Source organism: Plodia interpunctella, chromosome 27, assembly GCF_027563975.2.
Source record: "Plodia interpunctella isolate USDA-ARS_2022_Savannah chromosome 27, ilPloInte3.2, whole genome shotgun sequence".
Taxonomy (NCBI): domain Eukaryota; kingdom Metazoa; phylum Arthropoda; class Insecta; order Lepidoptera; family Pyralidae; genus Plodia; species Plodia interpunctella.
The window spans coordinates 3,570,892-3,592,544 of NC_071320.1; the positions used below are offsets into that span (position 1 = coordinate 3,570,892).

A 21,653-nucleotide genomic window follows, 5' to 3' on the forward strand; every position below is an offset into this window, starting at 1 on the left:
ATCTGAAAACTACCATACATATGTATGTATGGTAGTTTTCATCAACCACCACTCGCTTCCGGTGAAGGAAATCTTCGTGGGAAAACCTGCACACTGATTGATAGACATTGATAAACATTCATGTGACTTACCAGTAAATGTTGTAGTGTAGGTAGTCGTAAAAGACATGTCAGATGCCTTTAGGATACTTTAATAAAAAAATTGACACCAGCGTTAGAAACAACACACTCGAAAAAAAAAAAAGAATAAGTTATCTGAAGATGAGAGCATCAAACCTAGTGAGCTTCTCCTGCTTCATCAGCTCGGGTGGAAGGTTGGAGCTGATCAGTAGCGGATCATCAGGCGCCGCTGAACAGGCCCCCTCCCACTCCAGCAGACGGGTGGGGAGCTGGACGGACATGTGACCGTGTCGGGAGACCACGCCGAAACACACTGGCACCTGTCATACAGACAGATTAATTTTTTGTCTATGTTATAAGCGTTATTTTAAACAAAATGTATAGCCTATCAGGATCTTATCTTGTTGTATGCCTGGATTTTGTACATTTAGGCGAGTTTCATCGCTTGCTGATAAAATATCTGATAGTCTATATGTAATATATCGAATAGATAAATAAATAAATATATTAGGACAAATCACACAGATTGAGCTAGCCCCAAAGTAAGTTCGAGACTTGTGTTATAGGATACTAACTCAACGATACTATATTTTTATAACAAATAGATAAACATCCAAGACCCAGGCTAATCAGAAAAAGATCATTTTCCATCATGACCCGACCGGGGATCGAACCCGGGACCTCTCGATTCAGTGGCAAGAAGTTTACCATTACGCCACCGAGGTCGTCAAAGCCTTAAAAATATAATAGATAGCCTTAAAAATAGCGTTAAACAAGTGTTGGATTGGGCTAACTTCAGCATTTAGTTATGAGAAAATGACGCGGGACCTAATATATTTTTTTAATGAAAATATAAAAAGTTATATATTTAGTCTCATATTTGTCTCGATCCAGGTCTGGGTTGAGTTGAGGCCCCACGCGTGGAGCAGCGACACCAGGATCTGGGCTATCTCCATGGTGTGATGCAACTATCGTGTCTTACTGTGGGTCGCAGCAGCCCTAGCTTGGCCTCGCACACCCGGTCCAGGTCTGAGTTGAGGCCCCACGCGTGGAGCAGCGACATCAGGATCTGGGCTATCTCCATGGTGTGATGCAACTATCGTGTCTTACTGTGGGTCGCAGCAGCCCTAGCTTGGCCTCGCACACCCGGTCCAGGTCTGGGTTGAGGCCCCACGCGTGGAGCAGTGACATCAGGATCTGGGCTATCTCCATGGTGTGCGGGGGCTCGGCTATCGACATGTCTTTTGGCCTCCATCGCGATGAGACTGAAGTGTCTTCTGTAACAAGAAAAAGGAGATGGGTGAAAAATATTATTTTTAACCCTCCACGCAAAAAGAGGGGTGTTATAATTTTAACGTGTCCTGTCCCAAACGAATGAACAGTGTTTCGTTTAGTTTTTTTGTGTCATAGATAATTGTATCCCGAGCTTTCTTAGCCATGTTTCATGAAAATCGGTTCAGCCGTTCAAAAGTTGTAGCGAAATGAATATTAAAAGTCGGTTTTTTTAATTCGTCTAACAAATAAATTATAATAATAATAACTAACACAAACTAAATACCCTAGGACCTTGGAGTGCGGATACAAAAACCCTTTACGCACGCCTGGTCGATGGCTCTGGGGACCTAAGGGCTGGTGACTATTTCGGCCAACGTTTGAGTTTGGCCATACAAAGATTTAATGTCGCCAGCCTTCTGGGAACTTTACCGCACGGCGACGGCGATTTAGTATCAATTTTTTATTTAAATTAATTTATTATTTACTTTTAATTTTTAATTTTAACTTATAGTAATTTATGTTGTAAATACTTTTATTGTTCTATGTCTAACAAGGTTATAATGATAACTAACCAATAAGCTTGTTGTTCATTACTTTCTTGACAAACCGTAACCGTGGTGACTCATTTATCCTCAAAACCACGTCACCTACATCTATATATATAAAACTCTCGCGTTACTGAGTGACTGACTGGCAGACAACGCACAGCCGAAACTACTGGGCGTAGAAAGCTGAAGTTTGGTGTGTAGGTTCCTAGGACAGTGTAGGGGAGCACTAAGAAGGGATTTCCTGAGATTCCCACGGGAAACGGATTGTTACTCACACACGAAGTTGTGGGCAAAAGTTAGTTACCCATAAACTGTATCACACAGACAAGGACAGCGGAATGGCATGCAGTGGGAAATGACTCCGGATCTGTCTGTTAATTGGCTAGTGTTGTGCTGCGTTGCTCATTTGTCGATATCGATAAGTGTAGGAGTCGTACGATTGTATACGACTTTTGTAATTTGTACTCTCTCCCTGAGCGCTTCCACGGAACTGAAAGTAATCTCTGCTTTGTAATTGAATTTAATATGACTTTAAAGCTGATTTATTTCATACAATACTAACTATTGTTACACGTGGACAGTTAAGATTTAGTTTGTATACAAAATAAACTGAAAATGGATATGAAAATGAAATGAAAAAAAATATTTATTAGTAAATAACTGTTACATGACATATATATGTACACTAAAGTAAAGAAACCTTGACTACAATTACAAATCAGAATCTACCGTAATAGAAATTGATGTCGCCGAAAATTTTAAAATGCCCCGTCGTGTCAGATGCCTTTAAAAAGCATCATAAGGCTTAAATAAAATTCAGATGTTATTTAGAATTCAGATTTTATTTAAACCGTTTAAAGGCATATGACATGACGGGACATTTTAAAATTTTAAAATGTTTGGCTACATCAATTTGTATCGCACCGTCTTATCGAGTGTGTCATAGTGAACGCGAACTATAACAGACGTCTTAAGCCGTGGTGTGACTTTGCAATTCGATATTAACCGTCGAAAGTGAGAACCAATCACATTGCGGTGTGGTTGTCGTCGCGTCACAATATCACATTGTGATTGGTGCGCTGCGTCTCGTTTCGAAGCACTCGAAGGTCGATATCAAATGGTAAACTCGCACACTTATTGTCATTTCCTTTAAATCCCAAGTTTCATTTAATTCCGACCCCAATCAAGGCAGGATATGTATACGCACAATGAAATTAGATATAAGAACTAATTTGGTACCATATTCAAGGAATAACTGATTCTGATTCACAGCGGCAACGTAACGTGTATTAAGCAGTACGTATTATTACCTATCAATGAAATGAAAAATGATGAATTAGATTGAATGAAAGTCGATAATTTATATCGATATTGATTGGAGCACATCACTAGCTAACCTTGCACTTAAGAAAGTTGTTCAAAGCCCGGTTATTAATATAATGAACTTGAATAGAGTACGCCCACTGGTTTGTGTTGTATAATAATGACAGTCTGTAATCTAAATGCGATTTGTTGGTTATATATCAATCTTAAATAAAAAAATTCAAATTCAGAAACTAGCTTTTGGCCGCGGCTTCGCTCGCGTTATTTCACACAGGAGCAGTTATTTTTCCCCTATGTCCTTCTCCGTAGGTACTTTGTACTACCTACATGTATGCAAAATTTGGTTGAGTAGATAGAGTACGAATTCGGTTTAGTTTAGGTTCCTAAACTGAATAGAGTTGCATTGGAATCGTTCCGTAAAAGTTGATGGTAGGCATCTGCTGATCGAAAATTCGTAAGACGTCAAAAATGCACAACGTTAATACTCAAGTTTTCATTTCATATGTGTAAAGCAACTTAAATGGAAGCTTATATACGAGTAGCTGTGACATTTTTATGTTGCAGCACACACCTGCACTTTGTACAATTTGAAATTTTCTATGATAACACTTCTAAATACTTTTTAATGATATGCAAATGTGATTGTGGCAACAAATAAACGAATTTATCTATCTATCTAGTGTTCCCACATAGATAAACGGCTGCACATGCGTCATTGTGAGATCTAAAGGTTAACCGATTACAAAAATTACAGATTCGATCCGTAATAAGCCATTGTAATTGCAATATCGTGGGTGTTGCGACACTTGAACGATTAGGTTTTCAAGAAAAACATAATAAAATTATTAAATATTTTGTTATTTCAAAAGTTCAGTCGCCGATATAACTCTTTATTTTGCTTATTACAAGACGCAAATTGTCTATTTAGCAAAATGTTGGCACAGGAAAAATCGTGATGTCGCGAAATAAATATCGAAATTTCACGTTAGTGCCCGTCGCGACATTTTGCGTAAAATATATAGTGAGTAGTATACACACACACGGTTACTGGTATCTAATGCATAACCTCCTAAAGACTACTTGGGTACATCAAGACAAGCAACTTTTAATCTACGACTTTTCGTGATACCTAATTTTTTTTTCATATAAATAAAATACAATCTATTTTGCGATTCTACACATCTTAACTCTATGTAATAGCCGAGCAACACGAGACAGTACAGTAGCGTTATGTAGCGGAATCAAACATACTACGTTTTATAGAAACGACATTAAAAGTAAAAAAAAATGTTTTTTTTTTTGTATTTATTACGTTTAGACAAAAGTCGTAGAACAAAAGATGTTAGTCTCTATGTACCTTATGTGCCTTTGGAAGGTTATGCGTTAGATACCAGTAACCCTGTATAGTCAGGAGTACAGAGTAGGTAGGATACCTTTAATTTAGAAAAAAGTGTTGTAATCTTAAATCGCCAGGATGCGTTCTATAGCGCTCTCTCGTTTCGGAGGTAAATATCCACTATGCCAGAGGAGTACCTAAATATATTTCATAAAAGCATCTGGTAAGTTATCAGTACAAACTACAATAGATATGATCTAATTCTACAACAAAGGCTTCATGACCTCCCAAATAAGCTATAATGAGGTCAACTAAAATACCTACTTAACAAAACATAAAGATGGTAATCTCGAGATAGCGCACGTAGTCGACACATTACCTCTCCTATTTGGCGGAGTTGAGTAACTCAAGTCTAAATTCATCGTGAGTACGGTAAAATGTTAATTTTTTCGTGTGAAAGTTTTTGTGTTATTTTACGCTTTTTCGTGTTTTGTTCTATGTTACATTTAATTATGACTATATCCTTAGGTATTAAAAAGAAGTTCTCTTGCGTACAAACGCAATAAACTCAAAAACTACCAGCCGGATTTTCATACGGTTTTCACCAATAGATAGTGTGATTCCTGAGGAAGGTTTGTGTATAACTTATTATGGTATACCCGAGCGAAGCCGGGGCGGGCCGATAGTAGTAAATATAACACAAAGTCGCTCTCCGCGTCCGTCTGTTTCTAAGTTTTCTTCGTTTAAACCACGCAACGAATGTTGATGCAGTTCTCACGGTTATTTAAACAATTTATTCCCGAAGGTTAATACAGCTATGCTATTATTATAAAAAAATGTAGGTAATAAAAAACAGGCTATGTCACTCCTGAAGGTTTCGTCTATCTCTATGCCAAATTTCATTAAAATCTTTATAATATTGGCATGGATCTAATGATAGTGATTACAATTTTGTATGCCTTATGGGCGGAACATAGAGAAAACTGCTCTTGTATACATACCATCTCCTGTACCTACTACCTATGTTCACGAAATAAATGAACTTGAATTTGAATGTAATACATCAAATAATTGTGCCTAATTATAACAATAGATCTTACGCAACACGTTTGATCGACAGATCTTTTCATCGAACAACATTTAATTTCGAAATTAATCACAACATTGTTATGAACAAAGAAATGTAATCGTAATATCGAAAGATATATCTTAGATTACAGACAAACGCTGTGGACAAACGGTACAAGATTTAATATCTACTCGAAATTATAATTGTATGGCCTTTTGTTCTGTATGGCAATGAAGGTAAAACTAAAAGAAGACCTCCGAACGAATCTGGAAGCATTTGAGATATTAGGTGTTATGTTAGACGGACCCATCTGTGAACGGACCACATTATAAATGTTGACCATGGTAGACGGCAAACCCAAGAAATCCTGGCTTGATGTCGTCAAGGACGATATGCGTGACAATGGACTGACTACTAGGGATGCCGACGACCGTGCCAAGTGGAGGCGAAAATGTAGGAAAGTGGACCCTGGGCGTCGAGCCGCCGACGCTCTATGGCTTAGGAAGAAACCTGGAAAACGCTCAGATGAAAGAGAGAGAGAGGATCTTCAAGGCAAGAGTGAATAGGCATTTCATTGCGTGTCACCACGTTAGAAAGAGGTAAAACGCGCTCGAATAAAAAACAATTTAAAATACAATGTTCCCTTTTGAACACATGCGTGTTGACCACTAGACCGAACAATTGATAAGCGTAGATGTAAATTAAATTATAATCTATAATCTTCACAATTAATCTAGATCTGTATCTGGACGGTCAAAACGTAACGTTTACGAAACTCGACTGCGCTTCTGGCAAACAGGGCCGACTCTTGAGGTTACTGCCGCGTTTTGCAACTATAACCTTACTGATAAAATATAACTATTTGTAAGTGATAACAAAAGATATTGAGGATCTTGTTGTTTTCTTTCAGGAAGTTTCACTTGCATTCGTCGTCTCCGTGTGACAATGACAAGTTTCTTTTCACGAAAATGACATTTTTGCCACAAGCTTTGATTGTCGTCAGAGGGATCTTATGGCATTTAACGCCTGAGAAAAAATCCATGTCCGTGCTGTAAACGGTTGAGGAGCTCCCTCGTTTGAAGCCGATCCGGGCTGCGCCATTAGGTCATGCTTGTCATAATAATGCATTGTCATGGAAACTGAAGCGACGTGGGAAGTTTCAACTCTGTAGGTCAACTGGAAGTAGGAGAAATCTAACTTGCAAGATTTGCTTACACGGGACAGGTGGAACTAAATAAAAACTTGTAAAAAGTTCCACTAATGGACCTTCAAGATGGATTTTAGTGGACGTGGGGACAATTCGGTCGACTCTGACTGCAGTCTGGTCATTTTATTATCATATTATGTCGTGACGCCATTGCCAAGTTATATCGCTGGCTGCATTATAATTTAGACTATCTATACTATTATTGTAAAGACGTAAGAGTTTGTATGTTTGAGGCGGGTAAACTCCGAAACTACCGAACCGATTTCTAAAATTCTACCATTAGAAAGGTACTATAAAGGCTATATTTTATCTCAAAATTCCCACAGAAGCGAAGCCCCGGGCAACATCTAGTAACTGTACAAGGTAAGCTCTGTAGGTAGACACTGGTTGTAATGTCGAGAACTAGCGGCCCGTCCTGGTTTCGCTCGGGTATTATAAATGATACATCTACACCTTGCTCAGGAATCACACGATTTTTATTGGCAAAGACCTCATGAAAATCCAAAAGTTTTTGGGTTTATCGCGAACAGATGCGGCAGAAGACTTTATGATATGTAAGGATTTCCCGATTGACTCACACGACCCATCCTACACGTGTGTTGCTTAACCTATCCAGCAACAAATTAACAATAATTAACACAAGCTTCACCTCAAATGATCCATATTCACCAAGGCTGTGTTGCGCACCGCCATCTTGGATTATGTCCTTGTCATAATGAGCATGTAATGGTTGCCGGTTGATAGTTATTACAAACGAATTTCGTCACAATTTATTGCTAGGTCCACACTGTCGCCGAATGCTAAATTTCTTAGAGAATATGGCTGGCCAATCCGTATAAATACGTATATTTTGACAGGCTAATTATATTAGGAAGCGGTGTTGGTGTAATGGTTAAGACGCCCGCCTGTGGATCGAAAGGCCCCAGGTTCGAATCCTACTCGTGCCACATGAATTTGTATACCAATCTGACTCATGTATAGTAGTTTTCATAGACACTTGCTTCCGGTGAAGGAAGACATCGTGAGTAAACCTGCACACTGGTTGATTATTAACTTGTGTGTGAAATGGTGAAGGCAATGGCAAACCACTCCATTAATAATGCCAAGAAAGTTGTTATGTGTGTGTCTCATTCCACGTAATGACCACGACCCTCAGCCATGAGGAATACGACTATGAAGATACTTAATTATATTAGATATAAGTAGCTAAGTAATATTGTTGTATTAGATACTGTGATGTAACTCTTGCATTGGTACGTAACAAAGCTCTGTGGTTTCAGCCTAATGAATTGTGTTTATTGTCTTGTCTTGAAAATGATAATAAATAAATAAATAACTCAGACACATGCCGACGCGAATGAGTGAACATTGGGTTGTTAGTACGAGTGCTTTTATTTATCGCAATGAAAAATCAACAATGTATAACTGAATGTCGATTGTCAATTCACATTGTACTATAGCCGAATAGTTCGCCGAACTTTGGCGAATTCAGCGTACATTGCTGGTTTTTCATTGCGGTTAATAAAAGCACTCGTACTATTTTTTTAAAATAAAAATCCATTCATTCATTCATAAAACCTTGCGTCAAAAATGAAATTTTTATAAGAGCCATACCATTTAAAAAATAATTTGATACGAGCACCAAGGCTGTAACATGACCAGAGTCCTTTTCCTCGACATATCACCTTTGCAGCTAAAAGTCAGTACTCCGGATACACTTATATCATGCGCATGCGCCACACAAAACTACTTTCATTTGTTCACCTGATTGAGTGTAAAAAATTAAGACGCCGCCCACTGAGATGAAGCGAACTGAATGAGCACATTTCTTTTTCATTTTTTCACGGGTTCACAAATTACAAAAGTCAAATAGCATCGTACGACTCCTACACTTATCGATATCGACAAATGAGCAACGCAGCACAACACTAGCCAATTAACAAACAGATCCGGAGTCATTTCCCACTGCATGCCATTCCGCTGTCCTTGTCTGTGTGATACAGTTTATGGGTAATAAACTTTTGCCCACAACTTCGTATGTGGGTAAAAATCCGTTTCCCGTGGGAATCTCAGGAAATCCCTTCTTAGTGCTCCCCTACACTGTCCTAGGAACCTACACACCAAACTTCAGCTTTCTACGCCCAGTAGTTTTGGCTGTGCGTTGTCTGTCAGTCAGTCACTCAGTAACGCAAGAGTTTTATATATATAGATGTAGGTGACGTCATCTCAGGAAATCCTTTCTTAGTGCTCCTCTACACTACTCTACCTAGGAACCTACACATCGAATTTCAGCTTCCTACGTCCAGTAGTTTCGGCTGTGCGTTGTCTGTCAGTTAGTCAGTCTTTCTGTAACATCATCATCACCATAGGGAGCCATCTTCGAATCGAAGTTTGGAGGTCAGCATGCGGAAACCCTCGCGGCGTATGGGCCGCTATTTTCAGTTGGTTGTATCTGAGTCCGGTCCAATCCTTTATGTCATCAAACCACTTTACCCAGTAACGCAAGAGTTTTATATATCATATATATAGATTTCTAATAAAATCATTGTGCTAGAATAAGCCTTTAATAGCAACAGCCACTACCAAGTCACCAAGATATAGAGTTTCACTAATTTGGGAGGATTTTAAATAATAACCCTTTTCCCCCCAACATCTGAACCCTTTTCCCCCCAACATCTGGAGTCTGTCAAACTAACGTCCACTCCAAATAGAATAGAAGCCTAACATAATAAATGATACCCCTAAACCTTCCGCAGGAATCACTCTGTCTATTGGTGAAAACCGCATGAAAATCCGTGCAGTAGTTTTTGAGTTCGCTAACAGACAGACAGACGCGGTAGAGGAATTTAAAATAAATAAAGATATTAATTTTCGGACAATATGAACTTTGTCAAAAATATATTTTAACAACTCCGTCTTAACTATTTATTGGTCCGGCTCATAAGCAAACGTCATTGAATTTGCAAGTCATTATAGCTGCTATAATTATCGTAATAAGGTTCATTATTAAGGGCTGGCAGACAGATTGGAGGTTATATATAATTATAACCAGTCTTATATCATTGAGTTCGGTCGCATTCGACTTTAGGAATGCAAGTAAGGTGTGGTTATGGTCACAGGCGATAGCGTAAACCATAGATAAAATAAATTATTAATTTTATCTATGGCATAGACCAAAGAGATTAGAGAGGGTTTGCATTTCACTTGTCATCATTGAGTCGCTTCGAAGTGAGACGCAGTGGACCAATCACATTGCGTAGTGGTTGTCGTTGCGTCACAATGGCGCAATGTGATTTGTTCGCTGCGTCTCACTATGAATAGATTCGATAGTGACATGTGAATAGCAACATCATATGAGAAAACATTTCAATAAAATATTTAGTCTGTGCTTACCTACGTCCAGTGGTGGCCACACTGGCGCACTTGTACCCCTCTCTGCATTGTAATATAATTTTATTAATTTGGAATTGGTCAATATGGGTTTATTTTTTTAATTGTATTTTTTTCATTGACAGTTAACTTTGTCCAGTTGTGGGACATAAGATAGGCTTGGAAAAAAACATTTAATATGATAGTTTTATTTATTTTGTCAATTGTTTTTAACTACTCGTATATACAAATAATTTGTTAGTAGTTTATTCTGAAATAAATGATGTTTTACAATAATAAAATAAACGATAAGTTTTAGATGACAATAATGAAACGTCAGAATGCATATATGTATATGCATTCTGACGAAAAACCTTCTTTTTAAAATTCTATATTAATAAACTAGATGCTGCCCGGGCCTTTGAGATTTGAGATAAAATATAGCCTACTTATAGCAATATTGGATAATGAAACCTTTCTAATGGTGAAAGAATTTTTGAAATCGGTTCGGTAGTTTCGGAGATTACCCGCCTCAAACAAACGAACTCACAAACGCTTACCTCTTTATAATAATGTATGTATAGTACAGATTGGAAACATGTTTAAAAAAAGGTTTAAAAACGATTTTCAAATGCATGTAACACGCCCGCTTCCGCTTATCACCATGTCCTCTACCTTAGGCCGAGTGAATGGCGAAGCGTGACGCAGTCTAGGCATAAGCTAGATCCGAAACTAAGCAAATACATACAATTGAATATATATATATATATGTATTTATTTTATGTACACAACGTAACAGTGTAAATATAAAACTTACAAATAGGAAATTAAAGTACAGTCAGCAAGCACATCGAGTTGCCCTGCACGAAGCTCTATGGCGCGGCAATAGCGACGAGTTTGCAATGAAATTGTTTAGGATGATGTGATGTTGACTGTAACTTATTTCAATAGAAATTTCTTCCAGTAGACCCACGAAGAAATATGGAAACGAGTTGATTTGTTGGACAAATTAAACAACCCACCGATTCACAATATTCACTTCGCTACAACTTTTGAACGGCCGAACGAACCGATTTTGATCAACATATCTAAGAGCCGCCGCATAAAAGTTTGCTATAAAATAATGAAAATTGCCGCATCCAAATCGGTTCACCCGTTGATGAGCCACGGTGCCACGTACACAGACAGGCAGACAGACACACTTAGCAGTCAAACTTATAACACCCCTAGTTTTACGTCGGGGGTTAAAAAGAGGCATTGGCTATAAAAAAAGAATTAATATTATAAAAGCGAAAGTTTCTACTTAAGCTCTACTTAAGCAATCTTCTTGAAGTTGCTCTTCCTGACGTCGACCCTCATTGGAAATAAATCATAGACTTTGTCCGCCCCGTACTAACTGCAGACGTAAGATATACACGACAGGACTCTCATAGCATACCCTTTGAAATATATAATAACCTACAGTTATAACATTAAACGCTTGGAAAGGTTAGAATCAACCAGTTTAGATGGATCTACATTACGGCGGATTAGCCTACATGAAAACTGAGCAATTGCTCAGTGTATCGTCTTTTGGGGGCACCAGAAACAGCAAATGACATTTGCTATGAATTCCTTTCGAAATAATAAATTCTTTTTTTAAATTGATAGCACATGAAAGGAAAGGCTTAGGATCAGTAGATATTCTTCGGTGGAAGCAGGGGCAACAAGGATTCCCAAGATGGACGACACAGCAGAATCTTTAAAGTTTTAATATTTTTTTTAATGTTGACAACTGGCTTCGTGGTTTACTGCGATGCTTTTCAAAATGCAACCGTTAACATGATATGAGAGAGAGAGAGAGAGAGAGAGAGCGTCCTGCGTTAAACCGACAACAGGAAAAAAAAAGGACAACTCGACGAGCGACATAGGGGCACCCAATTGTGTATTATGCCCAGGTCATTAAATAGTTACCGTCCATCACCGTACCTACAGTCCGTTTCGTAAGGGCTAGGTTCAGGGCATAAATAACGCTTAGGTAACGTTAAGCAATTGAGGATATATAGTAAATATAGAATAAGCTATATTTTAGTGGTAATATTTAAAATAAATGGACACTATACTGCGTAAGGTATGAATATAACCAATTCATAGACAGACTAGTTGTTGCCCGGGGCTTCGCTCCCGTGGGATTTTTGAGATAAAATATAGCCTATAGCAATCTTGGATAATGTACCTTTCTAATGGTGAATTTTTGAAATCGGTTCGGTTTGTTTCGGACATTACCCGCCTCAAACATACAAATTCACAAAGTCACAAAGGCTTACCTTATGTTTCTACTCCCGAGGGATTTTTACTAGTATGTAAGCCTATATTTCACTCTGCCCGACTTTAACCCTCCTTGGGAATGCTATTTGTTTCCTATCAGCTGCCTAGGCTGTGGCTGTGCGTTGATGTCCGTCATACGATGAGTCCGCGTTTTTTAGATAAAAGTTAGTTTTGAAGGTTTATTTCTAGTCTATCTCTATGCCAAATTGGATCAAAATCAGTGCAGTCAACAGCACATAAACCTACGCACGTTCATAGCAAACTCGCCGCTATCACCGCGCAATAGAGGTTCATGCAGGGAGACTAGCTGTGCTGTTGACTGTACATGTTTAATCGTTACAAACAAAAATTAAAATCTTTTATCAGTAATTAGTATGGACAGCGGCCATCCGAGACCTCATCCGCGTAAATACAAAAAAGGGAGTACTTCAAAAATTCAATTATTAAATTAAACACGTGCTAAATTTATAATGTCATCACATTTTATATATTTCTTAATACAATAGCTTAATAAAAAAATTAATATTCCAATTAAATGGTTAAAAGTCTAAAAATCCTTCAGATTACAATCTAAGTACTAATTTATCCAACGTTACAACAATGACTATGTGTGTATGTATGTCTGTATGTACGACCTCAGTTCAAGCACAAACTAATGTAAATACAGAAGAAAAGCCTATAAAATAATCACTGAAGACTAGTTTCACGTTTTATTGTGTTTTGTTTCATTGACATTTCGTATGTACCAATTGTGTTATTTTTTACGCTGCAACAATTTATCTCTCTCTCTCTCTCATTTTCGGGAGTTTCCGGTAAAGTTCGGAGCTGTGACGCCCCAAAACCGAGGACTCGCGAAAAATAAAATGAACATGAAATTTTGAAGATTTGGCTATGCTTTTACAAACGTCTCTCTCTGCCTGACGTCAACCCCCTTTGGGAATCCTATTGTTCTCTATCAGATGTTAAGGTTATGTGTCTCTTAGTCGCCTCATACGACATCCACGGGAGGATATGATGCGGTCCTATTCTAAAACGAGACCTAATTTAATTTTATAATGCTTTAAGCATTAATTTCGCCATTTGGTTATATAGATATAAATAATAATTAATAAATATATAGGGACACATCGCATAGATTATGTTAGACCCAAAGTAAGTTCGAGACTTGTTATGGTGTACTGACTCAATGATAGTATTTATATGTATGACCTAGGTCGATCTAAGCATGCTAATTATCCACTTAACCTGATTGGGGATCGAACCCGGGACCGCCTGAGTAGCTGACAGGCATGTCGTGCAACCATTGCGCCACGGAGGTTGTCATAATTAACACTTGAAAATAAATTGCTCAATGTTCGCATAAAGCTCCACTTCTGTACTTTAACCAATTTGAAACCACCATTCGTGGGACATCGTATAGTAATACAAAGAATTAATTGAGGACCGTGTGAAGTTACGGAGGCTTTGCGTGACAGACAGGCGTACAGATAAAGACCGGTGTACACACATGTCTAATAGCGTTGGTACATTCTGCTCACAAGATCGCTTGTAATTCAGTATTCGCACGATTTAAACATGTCATCTGCGAGTTTTCCCCGGAACTTCGGTCCGCTCTCCTACTATTTCGTCTCTACTTCGCACGGTCGCCGGCATCCCTAGTTGTCAGAACATTGTCACGCATGTCATCCTTGACGATATCAAGCCAGCACTTCTTGGGTTTGGCTTCTGCCAGGGCCGGGCGGGAGCGGCATAGCCAGATATTTGTTACCTATGTAATTTGCCGGTCTACGTAAGACGTGGCCGTACCAGCGCAGGCGGCACTAGTGGAGTTTGTCTGCTATGTCTTTATTCAACTAAATCTATACTATTTTTATAAAGAGGTAAGCGTTTGTGAGTTTGTATGTTTGAGGCGGGTAATCTATGAAACTACCGAACCGATTTAAAAAAATCTTTCACCATTAGAAAGGTGCATTATCCAAGATTGCTATAGGCTATATTTTATCTCAAAATTCCCACCGGAGCGAAGCCCCGGGCAACATCTAGTATATTATACAACACGTTTATTGACGACAAAAATTTATTTAAAAATTATTAAGTCTACCGCCGACTTCCAAAGCGCAGGTGAAGAAGAAGCGGCGCAACAAACTTCACCGCGGCCTTTTCTCCAAATACGTCAATTGACAAATGTGGATCTTACATAGGTATATGTAAAAGGACAAATCACACAGATTGAGCTAGCCCCAAAGTAAGTTCGAGACTTGTGTTATGGGATACTAACTCAACGATACTATATTTTATAACAAATACATATATGGATATACATCCACGACCCGGGCCAGTTAGAAAAATACCATTTTCCATCATGACGCGACCGGGGATCGAACCCGGGACCTCTCGGTTCAGGGGCAAGCACTTTACCACTGCGCCACCGAGGTCGTCACACATGAAGACCTTGTTTATCCAAACGAAGTATAATTTTATGTGACAAAGGATGTACCTAACGAGGTACTATAGTGTGCAAGAGTCCTAACATATCACGATTCGCTGCTCATGCAATGGTTGGCTTATACCAGTGACCCACTATTAGAGTTCATCGTCCAACAATCAAAAATCAACCTTACATCAACGCGTTTAAGTCCATTTTCCATTATCCCGAAATCAAAAATGTACACCGTCTTTGGATATTTCTTTGCCGGTGAATTTTAAACGTTATAGTCGAGAATTAAAGTTGAAATTTAGTTGGCGTGGTGTGAGACACGACAGCGGATTTACTTTTTAACTTCTTCCTGAGCCAAAGGACTGCGAATGCATAATGCCAAGTATAATTTCATTAATTTGAATTAATTTTCGTAATAAACATTCAGTACAGAATATTTGGAGTTTTTGTTAATTAATAGGACATTTTATTGCAATGATTGTACTTCAAGAATATTATGATATTGGTCAATGTACAGTCAGCAACACATCAACCTACCCAAATTCATTGCAAACTCGCCGCTATTACCGCGACATATAGGTTTATTCAGGGTAACTTGATGTGCTGTTGACTGTACCTAAATTTATTGCTTAAATATTATGTCCCGGCTTCGCTCGGGTAAAAATATATTAAGTACATGATATACACTTAAAGCAGTCACATTGTCCGGTGAAAACCGCATGAAAAGATAACACAGACTCTTTAACCCCCCACGCAAAAAGAGGACTGTTACAAGATTGATCGGTAAGTGTGTCTGTCTGGCTGTGTACGTGGCACCGTAGCTCATCGCCGGGTGAACCGATTCGGATGCGTTATTTACGCAATTTGATAGCTAATTTTTATGCGGTGGTTCTTAGATATGTTTGATAAAAATCAGGTTCAGCCGTGCAAAAGTTGTAGCGAAATGAATATTGAATGTCGGGGGTTTTTTAATTTGTCTACCAAATAAACTTGTCAGCGATGAAGTAGTTCTCGAGCTTACCACAGATAGGCAGACAGACGCGGCAGAGAACATTGTTTTATAATATGTGAATATAAAGATAATATCTGTGTGTATGTTAATTAAGGTATAGTTTTGTATAGTAGTTTCCGCCATAGAATAGGACCACTACGGATCCTCCCGAAAATGCCGTACGAGGCGATTATGGGACTTGAAGCTGACAGACGACAATAGATTTGAAATCGTGCAAGCAGTAAAACTGTCTTCAATATTTACGTCGTCGAGAATGACATCGAGGATAAGACGAAAAGAGAAATGACTTTATCACTCACTGGTCCCACTTTAAAAATAATGGAACTAATCGCATTTATATTGACAATGTTTGTATGTATGTATGTACGGGTGGAATTCTTTTTAACTTTGGTCATTTTGAAGAAGAATTGTTCAACCGATTGAGCTGATTCGAGCGATTTTCTTACACACATTTAGTTTGAATGACAATGCATTATTATGATAAGCATAACCAGATGGTGCACCAAGAAACGGCTCCCGACGAGGGAACTCCTCAACGGTTTATAACATGGACATGAGAGTTTTTTGTCGCGCATTGAATGTAATAAGATCTCTTTGATAACAATAAAATCTTGTATCAAAATGTATTTTTTTTAATATTTTTTTTTAATTTATATAAGCTAATTGTTGAATAAAGCAAGTCAAACGTTGTATTGTACTGAATCATTAATAATAATCCTAACTAATATAATAAATGCGAAAATAACTTTAATATTTCTTCACGCTCTATCTACTCAACCAATCTCCTTGAAATTTTTCATTCATGTAGTTTGAAGTACGGAGAATTCCGGAAAAAAAAACCGTTCCCGTAACCTTTACGTGGACGAAGCCGCGGGCGAAAGTTAGAATGTCATATTTAGTGATATATTTATTGCATTTCTTATGGTGGTTTCTGGGTGCAGTTGTTTAAATACTGTTTTCAAGTTTGATTTGGTTAGTTTGGATAGTTTATGTATAAATTTATTAAAATAAATTTTGCTGTATATTTTAGTGGAAGCACATTACTCAAAGTATTTTGACCCACACAGACATGCGTAATAACATTTTTTCTATGTTAATATATACAACAAAGTCCCAAATCTTGTTAATTGATATTTATATATTTAAAATAATATAATTTATATTCTTGCACGTGTCAGGTAGGCATTATGCAAAATTATATTCTGATGAAATTTATACATACTGGCCATGTAGATTAATTTTAACACAAGAAAATCGAAAAAATACCCTTGTAATATTATTAAAATACTTAATTTTAAAAAATATGCGCTGAAAAATCTAGCTTCGATTTAGTTTTTAATAAAGAAATTGTTACTAGCCGCCTAAGAAAATCAGGCAATGTCAAAAATTCGTATATGGAACGCTCCAATCTGTCAATAACGCTTCCTGCACCCTTCCCGCCCTTGACGCCGCTTACTTTTTTCACGTGCGTTCCGTTTCGCACCACAGAGGTTCGAGTATAAAAACGGTCCGTACCGAAATGAGAGCAATCAGTAGCCTTCGAGCAGTCTAACTGAAGTGCACGATGAGAGTTCTGGTCAGTTCCATTATCGTGGTTCTATTTGTGATAGTGCTGTGTTGTGTAATACTAAGCTTTGAACAATGGATTGAGGAATAAATTCAAATTGCACACGTTCCGTTTTACATCGGATGTTGATTGTAATTTCGAATGAGTTTCCCTATGGAGATTCAAATCTGGAACACGATTTGACATTAGTGTTGTGTGTAGTTATGCGATTTGGGATATCCCTGGAATGGCAATAAATGCCTAATTAATGACATATTTGTCAAGTGTACAATAAGCTATATTGCAAATCAATCACCACTTCTAATTAACACCTCATATTTTGACTTCGACCCTACAGATTTTCTCCCAACTTTCCCCAGTTTAACAATGACATAAGACTACCAAAAAAAAGACTTTAATTTCTTTTTTCAAATTGCAGATCTTCGCCGCCGTCCTCGCCTACGCGTCAGCAGTGCCCTCGGGCCTGCTCGGCCACGGCCTCCTCGGGCACGGGTACGCCGCCCCTCTGGCGGTTGCCCACGCACCTGTAGCCGTCGCCCCCGCCCTCCCCACCATCTCCCCCGGTGACCTGCAAGGAGCCGCTATCGACGCCCACGTCGAGGCTTCCGACCACGCCCGCGCCGCCGTCGACGCCGCCCGTGAATACCACGACCAGGCTTCAGAGCTCCAAGGCAGGGCCATCAATGCCGCCGAAGACCACTCCTGGCAAGCGGTCGATGCTGTCAAAACCGCTGAGGCCCAGCTCGATGGACAAGCCGCTGGTGTGGCTCCAGTCTTGGCTAAACAGCTCGCTGGCCAAGCTGCCTACGCTGCCCCGCTCGTCCACGCTGCCCCAGTCTTAGCCCATGCCGCCCCTGTAGTGGCCGCTGCGCCAGCCCTGTCCTACGGATACGCTCATGGTTACGCTGCCCCAGCGCTCGCTGCCAGCAAGACTGTGGTCACCCAATCTCTGTCCCAGTCCCACCCAGCTCCCCTAGTCCACTCCGTCGTCGCCCCGGTCGCGTACGGAAACGCCCTGGGTTACGGTCATGGGCTCGCCCATGGATGGTAAATTGTGATATTATATATTTAGATACCAAAAATACTCACTTTGGAATGTACATAAATTAAAAAAAAAAACAGAGGCGAGGATGAGTGAATAAATGAAATAGTAATTTTATACATATTTCTATCATTTCATTTTGCACGTATGTTTTCAAGGCGTCAGAGTCATTCATGAAGTAACATCTAAGAGTCGAGGGAGGAAAAACGGATTCTAAGATAGTGAAAGTTTGCTAGCCATGACTTAAACACAAAAGGTAAACATACAAATACATAATTATAATACATTATTTAGATATACACTTTACTAATGACTCAGGAGTCATTGTACATTATTAAATCTCATCTAAGATTATGTAATTTTTACGATTTTCTAAAACTGACAATACCATTTATTTAATTGCCGCTACATTTTAAACGTCATAACTTGATTATAGAATTCCAATACAGTTCTATAATACACTGCAATATTGAATTTCGAGTAATAAAATTACATCACAGACAAAAAAGAACAAAGAAAAATTTAATGTCACGGTACAAGTTCAAAATCGGGCAAAACCTGATTTGTCCAATTTGACTGGTCCTATGTGAGTCAATGTCATATAGATTTGACATGGTGAAACGGAAGTAACAAAAATATCTAGCCTTGAACGTGAATAGTAAACAATACAAGGAATTGGACCAATATATAATATCTAAGTAGTATATAAAAAAAAACCTTCGCATAAAATTATAATAGCCGAAGTGTGTGGGAAGTCGTTAAAATATTTTCGTGTTTTTGAAGCGTACTTGTAGATAATTATTACAATGTTAATGTTTAGATTATAATCATAATACCTGATTGCAATTTTTTTCAACCGTAAAAAATTAAAGTAGTACGTACGTAGTATGCTACTTACGGCGTATAATTCCCGTCTAGGACCATTCCATTTCTACTCATGAATATTGTACGAGACTTTTAGACAACAAGAGCATTCCCAAAGAGGCCTGACATCAGACAGGCGGCTGGCAGTAAATTCAGAGCAGATTCTTCGAAATAAAAAATTATGCGTGCTGCATGAGTCTCAGGCGAAAATGTATTCTAGAACAAGTGAGAATGAGAGAGAGTGTACAAATGGAATTTTTTATTCCAATATTTCCATTGGCTGGCAAGCGACTTGACCTTCATTAAGGTGTATTTGGGTCAGCGTTGCCAGGATTTTTATTTCGGTAAAGCGGGATTTTCAAATCTAATTAATAAAAAAGCAGGATTATTTCGTCAAAGAAAAGGGCATTATAGAAAAATAACGCAAATTAATATAGTTAAATAACTTTCATATTTTCAATAGCAGAATTTTATTGAAAATTTAAATTACCTATATCATAGATATACTCTTTGTGGTTCTGGTTTAAAGTATGCAGACGTCGTGATGTTTTTTTTGCGTCTGACTGCAATTCTAAAAATGCGGGACAGTAATTTCTGTAGCAAAAAATCGGGACGTCCCGCCAAAATCGGGTCGTCTGGCAACGCTGTTGTGGATGTCCAGAGTTAGAAGACTACAGGCACTTCACACTAGACAATTCTGAAGCTTATTCCCAAGGAGAGTTGACATCATACAGTTGAGCTGTTGTTAAGATTGATCGATAACCGATCGATACTAAGTTAAAGGAAATTATTCAAACTAACATACAACTAAACATATTACATGTCAAACAACATATATATTTCCGCTATGACCACATGTTATCCGGTTTAACTCAATTCCTGGTCATTATACATATATACACACATAATGTCAGTTTTTTCTTACGAGTCCTAATATGTAAACAATCGTCACAGCCGGTCGAATCGATTTAAATCATATATTAGTTTAAACTTACACATTCTAAATTATTAACCAAGATAGTAATTTCCTAAAATGCTACAAAATCATAAAAAGACATTGGAAATTTTAGTTTACATAAAATAGGACTTGTAGGAAAAGTGAACTGATGATGCCCGCGGCTACACACGCGTAAATTTCCCACGGGAACTGTTATTTTTATAGGATGAAAGTACCCCATGTCCTTCTCCATATTTCAAACTACACGTATGCAAAATTTCAAGAAAATTAGTTGAATAAATAGAGCTTAAAGAGGAACATTATTAAAAAGGAAAATTAATAAACTAATATTATTTACTGGGGAGTAATTTTTTTTGGTAAGATGTGATTCGTCCCGTTCCACAATATCACGAAAGAGTTTTCAAAAAGTATGTTTATATTAAAAACGCTTAGGTTTTTTTTTCTAAAGCAAAAAAAAATCGGCCTAACCATAAAATGCAACTAGCCTGAAAAAACATCTTTGTTACAAAACTCAAACTCTTTAGAATCGCCTGAAAAATAATAAGAGACATTTTGCACTTGAGTGTAAAAGGTCTGATTTTTTATAAGGAAATTCCTTCAACTTACCCTACATTACAAGGAAAGGTTTGTGTTTCGCTTGTCTTGTATGAATGTAATATTCTTTACCTCCTTACAAACTTATGTATAGTTAAAAAATAGTCTTGACTGCCTAAATGTTCTCAGATAGATGAAGTTAAAAAGTCAACATGGCGGCCCAGATATATTATTTTTTAGTTTTTTCTATATACTATGCAAACACAATGGGTAGGATATCAAATTAAGATTAAAGAAACACAGATTCCATTTTCGACAGAATAAACTATAATATGCTGTTTTTTTTCTGTCGAAAATACTTCCTCGTTCCTCTTCTCCTTCTTCTTCATTCGTTCATTAAGAAGCTATAGACAAAATCTCACCAGATAAAGGTTGTTCAAACTTTATTTGTGAGCCGCAGCAATCTATGTATTTAAGACTTTTGTTAAAGTAAAAAAAAAAAACGATTTGGGTTAGCCTGTAATGACAGATGTAAATAAAATAAATAAAATCAAATAAGTTACAACAAACATTTTTACGTGGACCCTGAGCTTCGTGGCGAATGAAACCGAGAAATAGCCTTAGTAAGAATGATCAAGACAAAGCAAGACCTATTAAGCTCTCAAGACCAGATTATGTAACTAAGC

The 21,653-nt window shown here is 38.0% G+C and overlaps 2 protein-coding genes across 8 annotated transcripts in view; one reads left to right on the top strand and one right to left on the bottom strand.

The window, feature by feature from the left end:
- Positions 1 to 21,653, bottom strand: part of Rbcn-3B (Rabconnectin-3B) — a 90,771-nt gene that overhangs the window by 12,133 nt on the left and 56,985 nt on the right. For all 7 annotated transcript variants that reach the window (XM_053765649.2, XM_053765647.2, XM_053765648.2 and 4 more), the window contains 2 exons: positions 1,230 to 1,396; positions 276 to 439 (listed from right to left, as the gene is read on the bottom strand). In XM_053765649.2, the coding sequence (XP_053621624.1) occupies positions 276 to 439; positions 1,230 to 1,396 (331 nt within the window). The remainder of the gene's footprint in view (positions 1 to 275; positions 440 to 1,229; positions 1,397 to 21,653) is intronic.
- LOC128681626 (cuticle protein 16.5-like) lies at positions 17,470 to 18,734 on the top strand. The gene is made up of 2 exons (XM_053765652.1): positions 17,470 to 17,578; positions 17,988 to 18,734. Exons 1-2 carry the CDS (start codon positions 17,567 to 17,569, stop codon positions 18,618 to 18,620), a joined length of 645 nt encoding a protein of 214 aa, XP_053621627.1. The 5' UTR covers positions 17,470 to 17,566; the 3' UTR covers positions 18,621 to 18,734.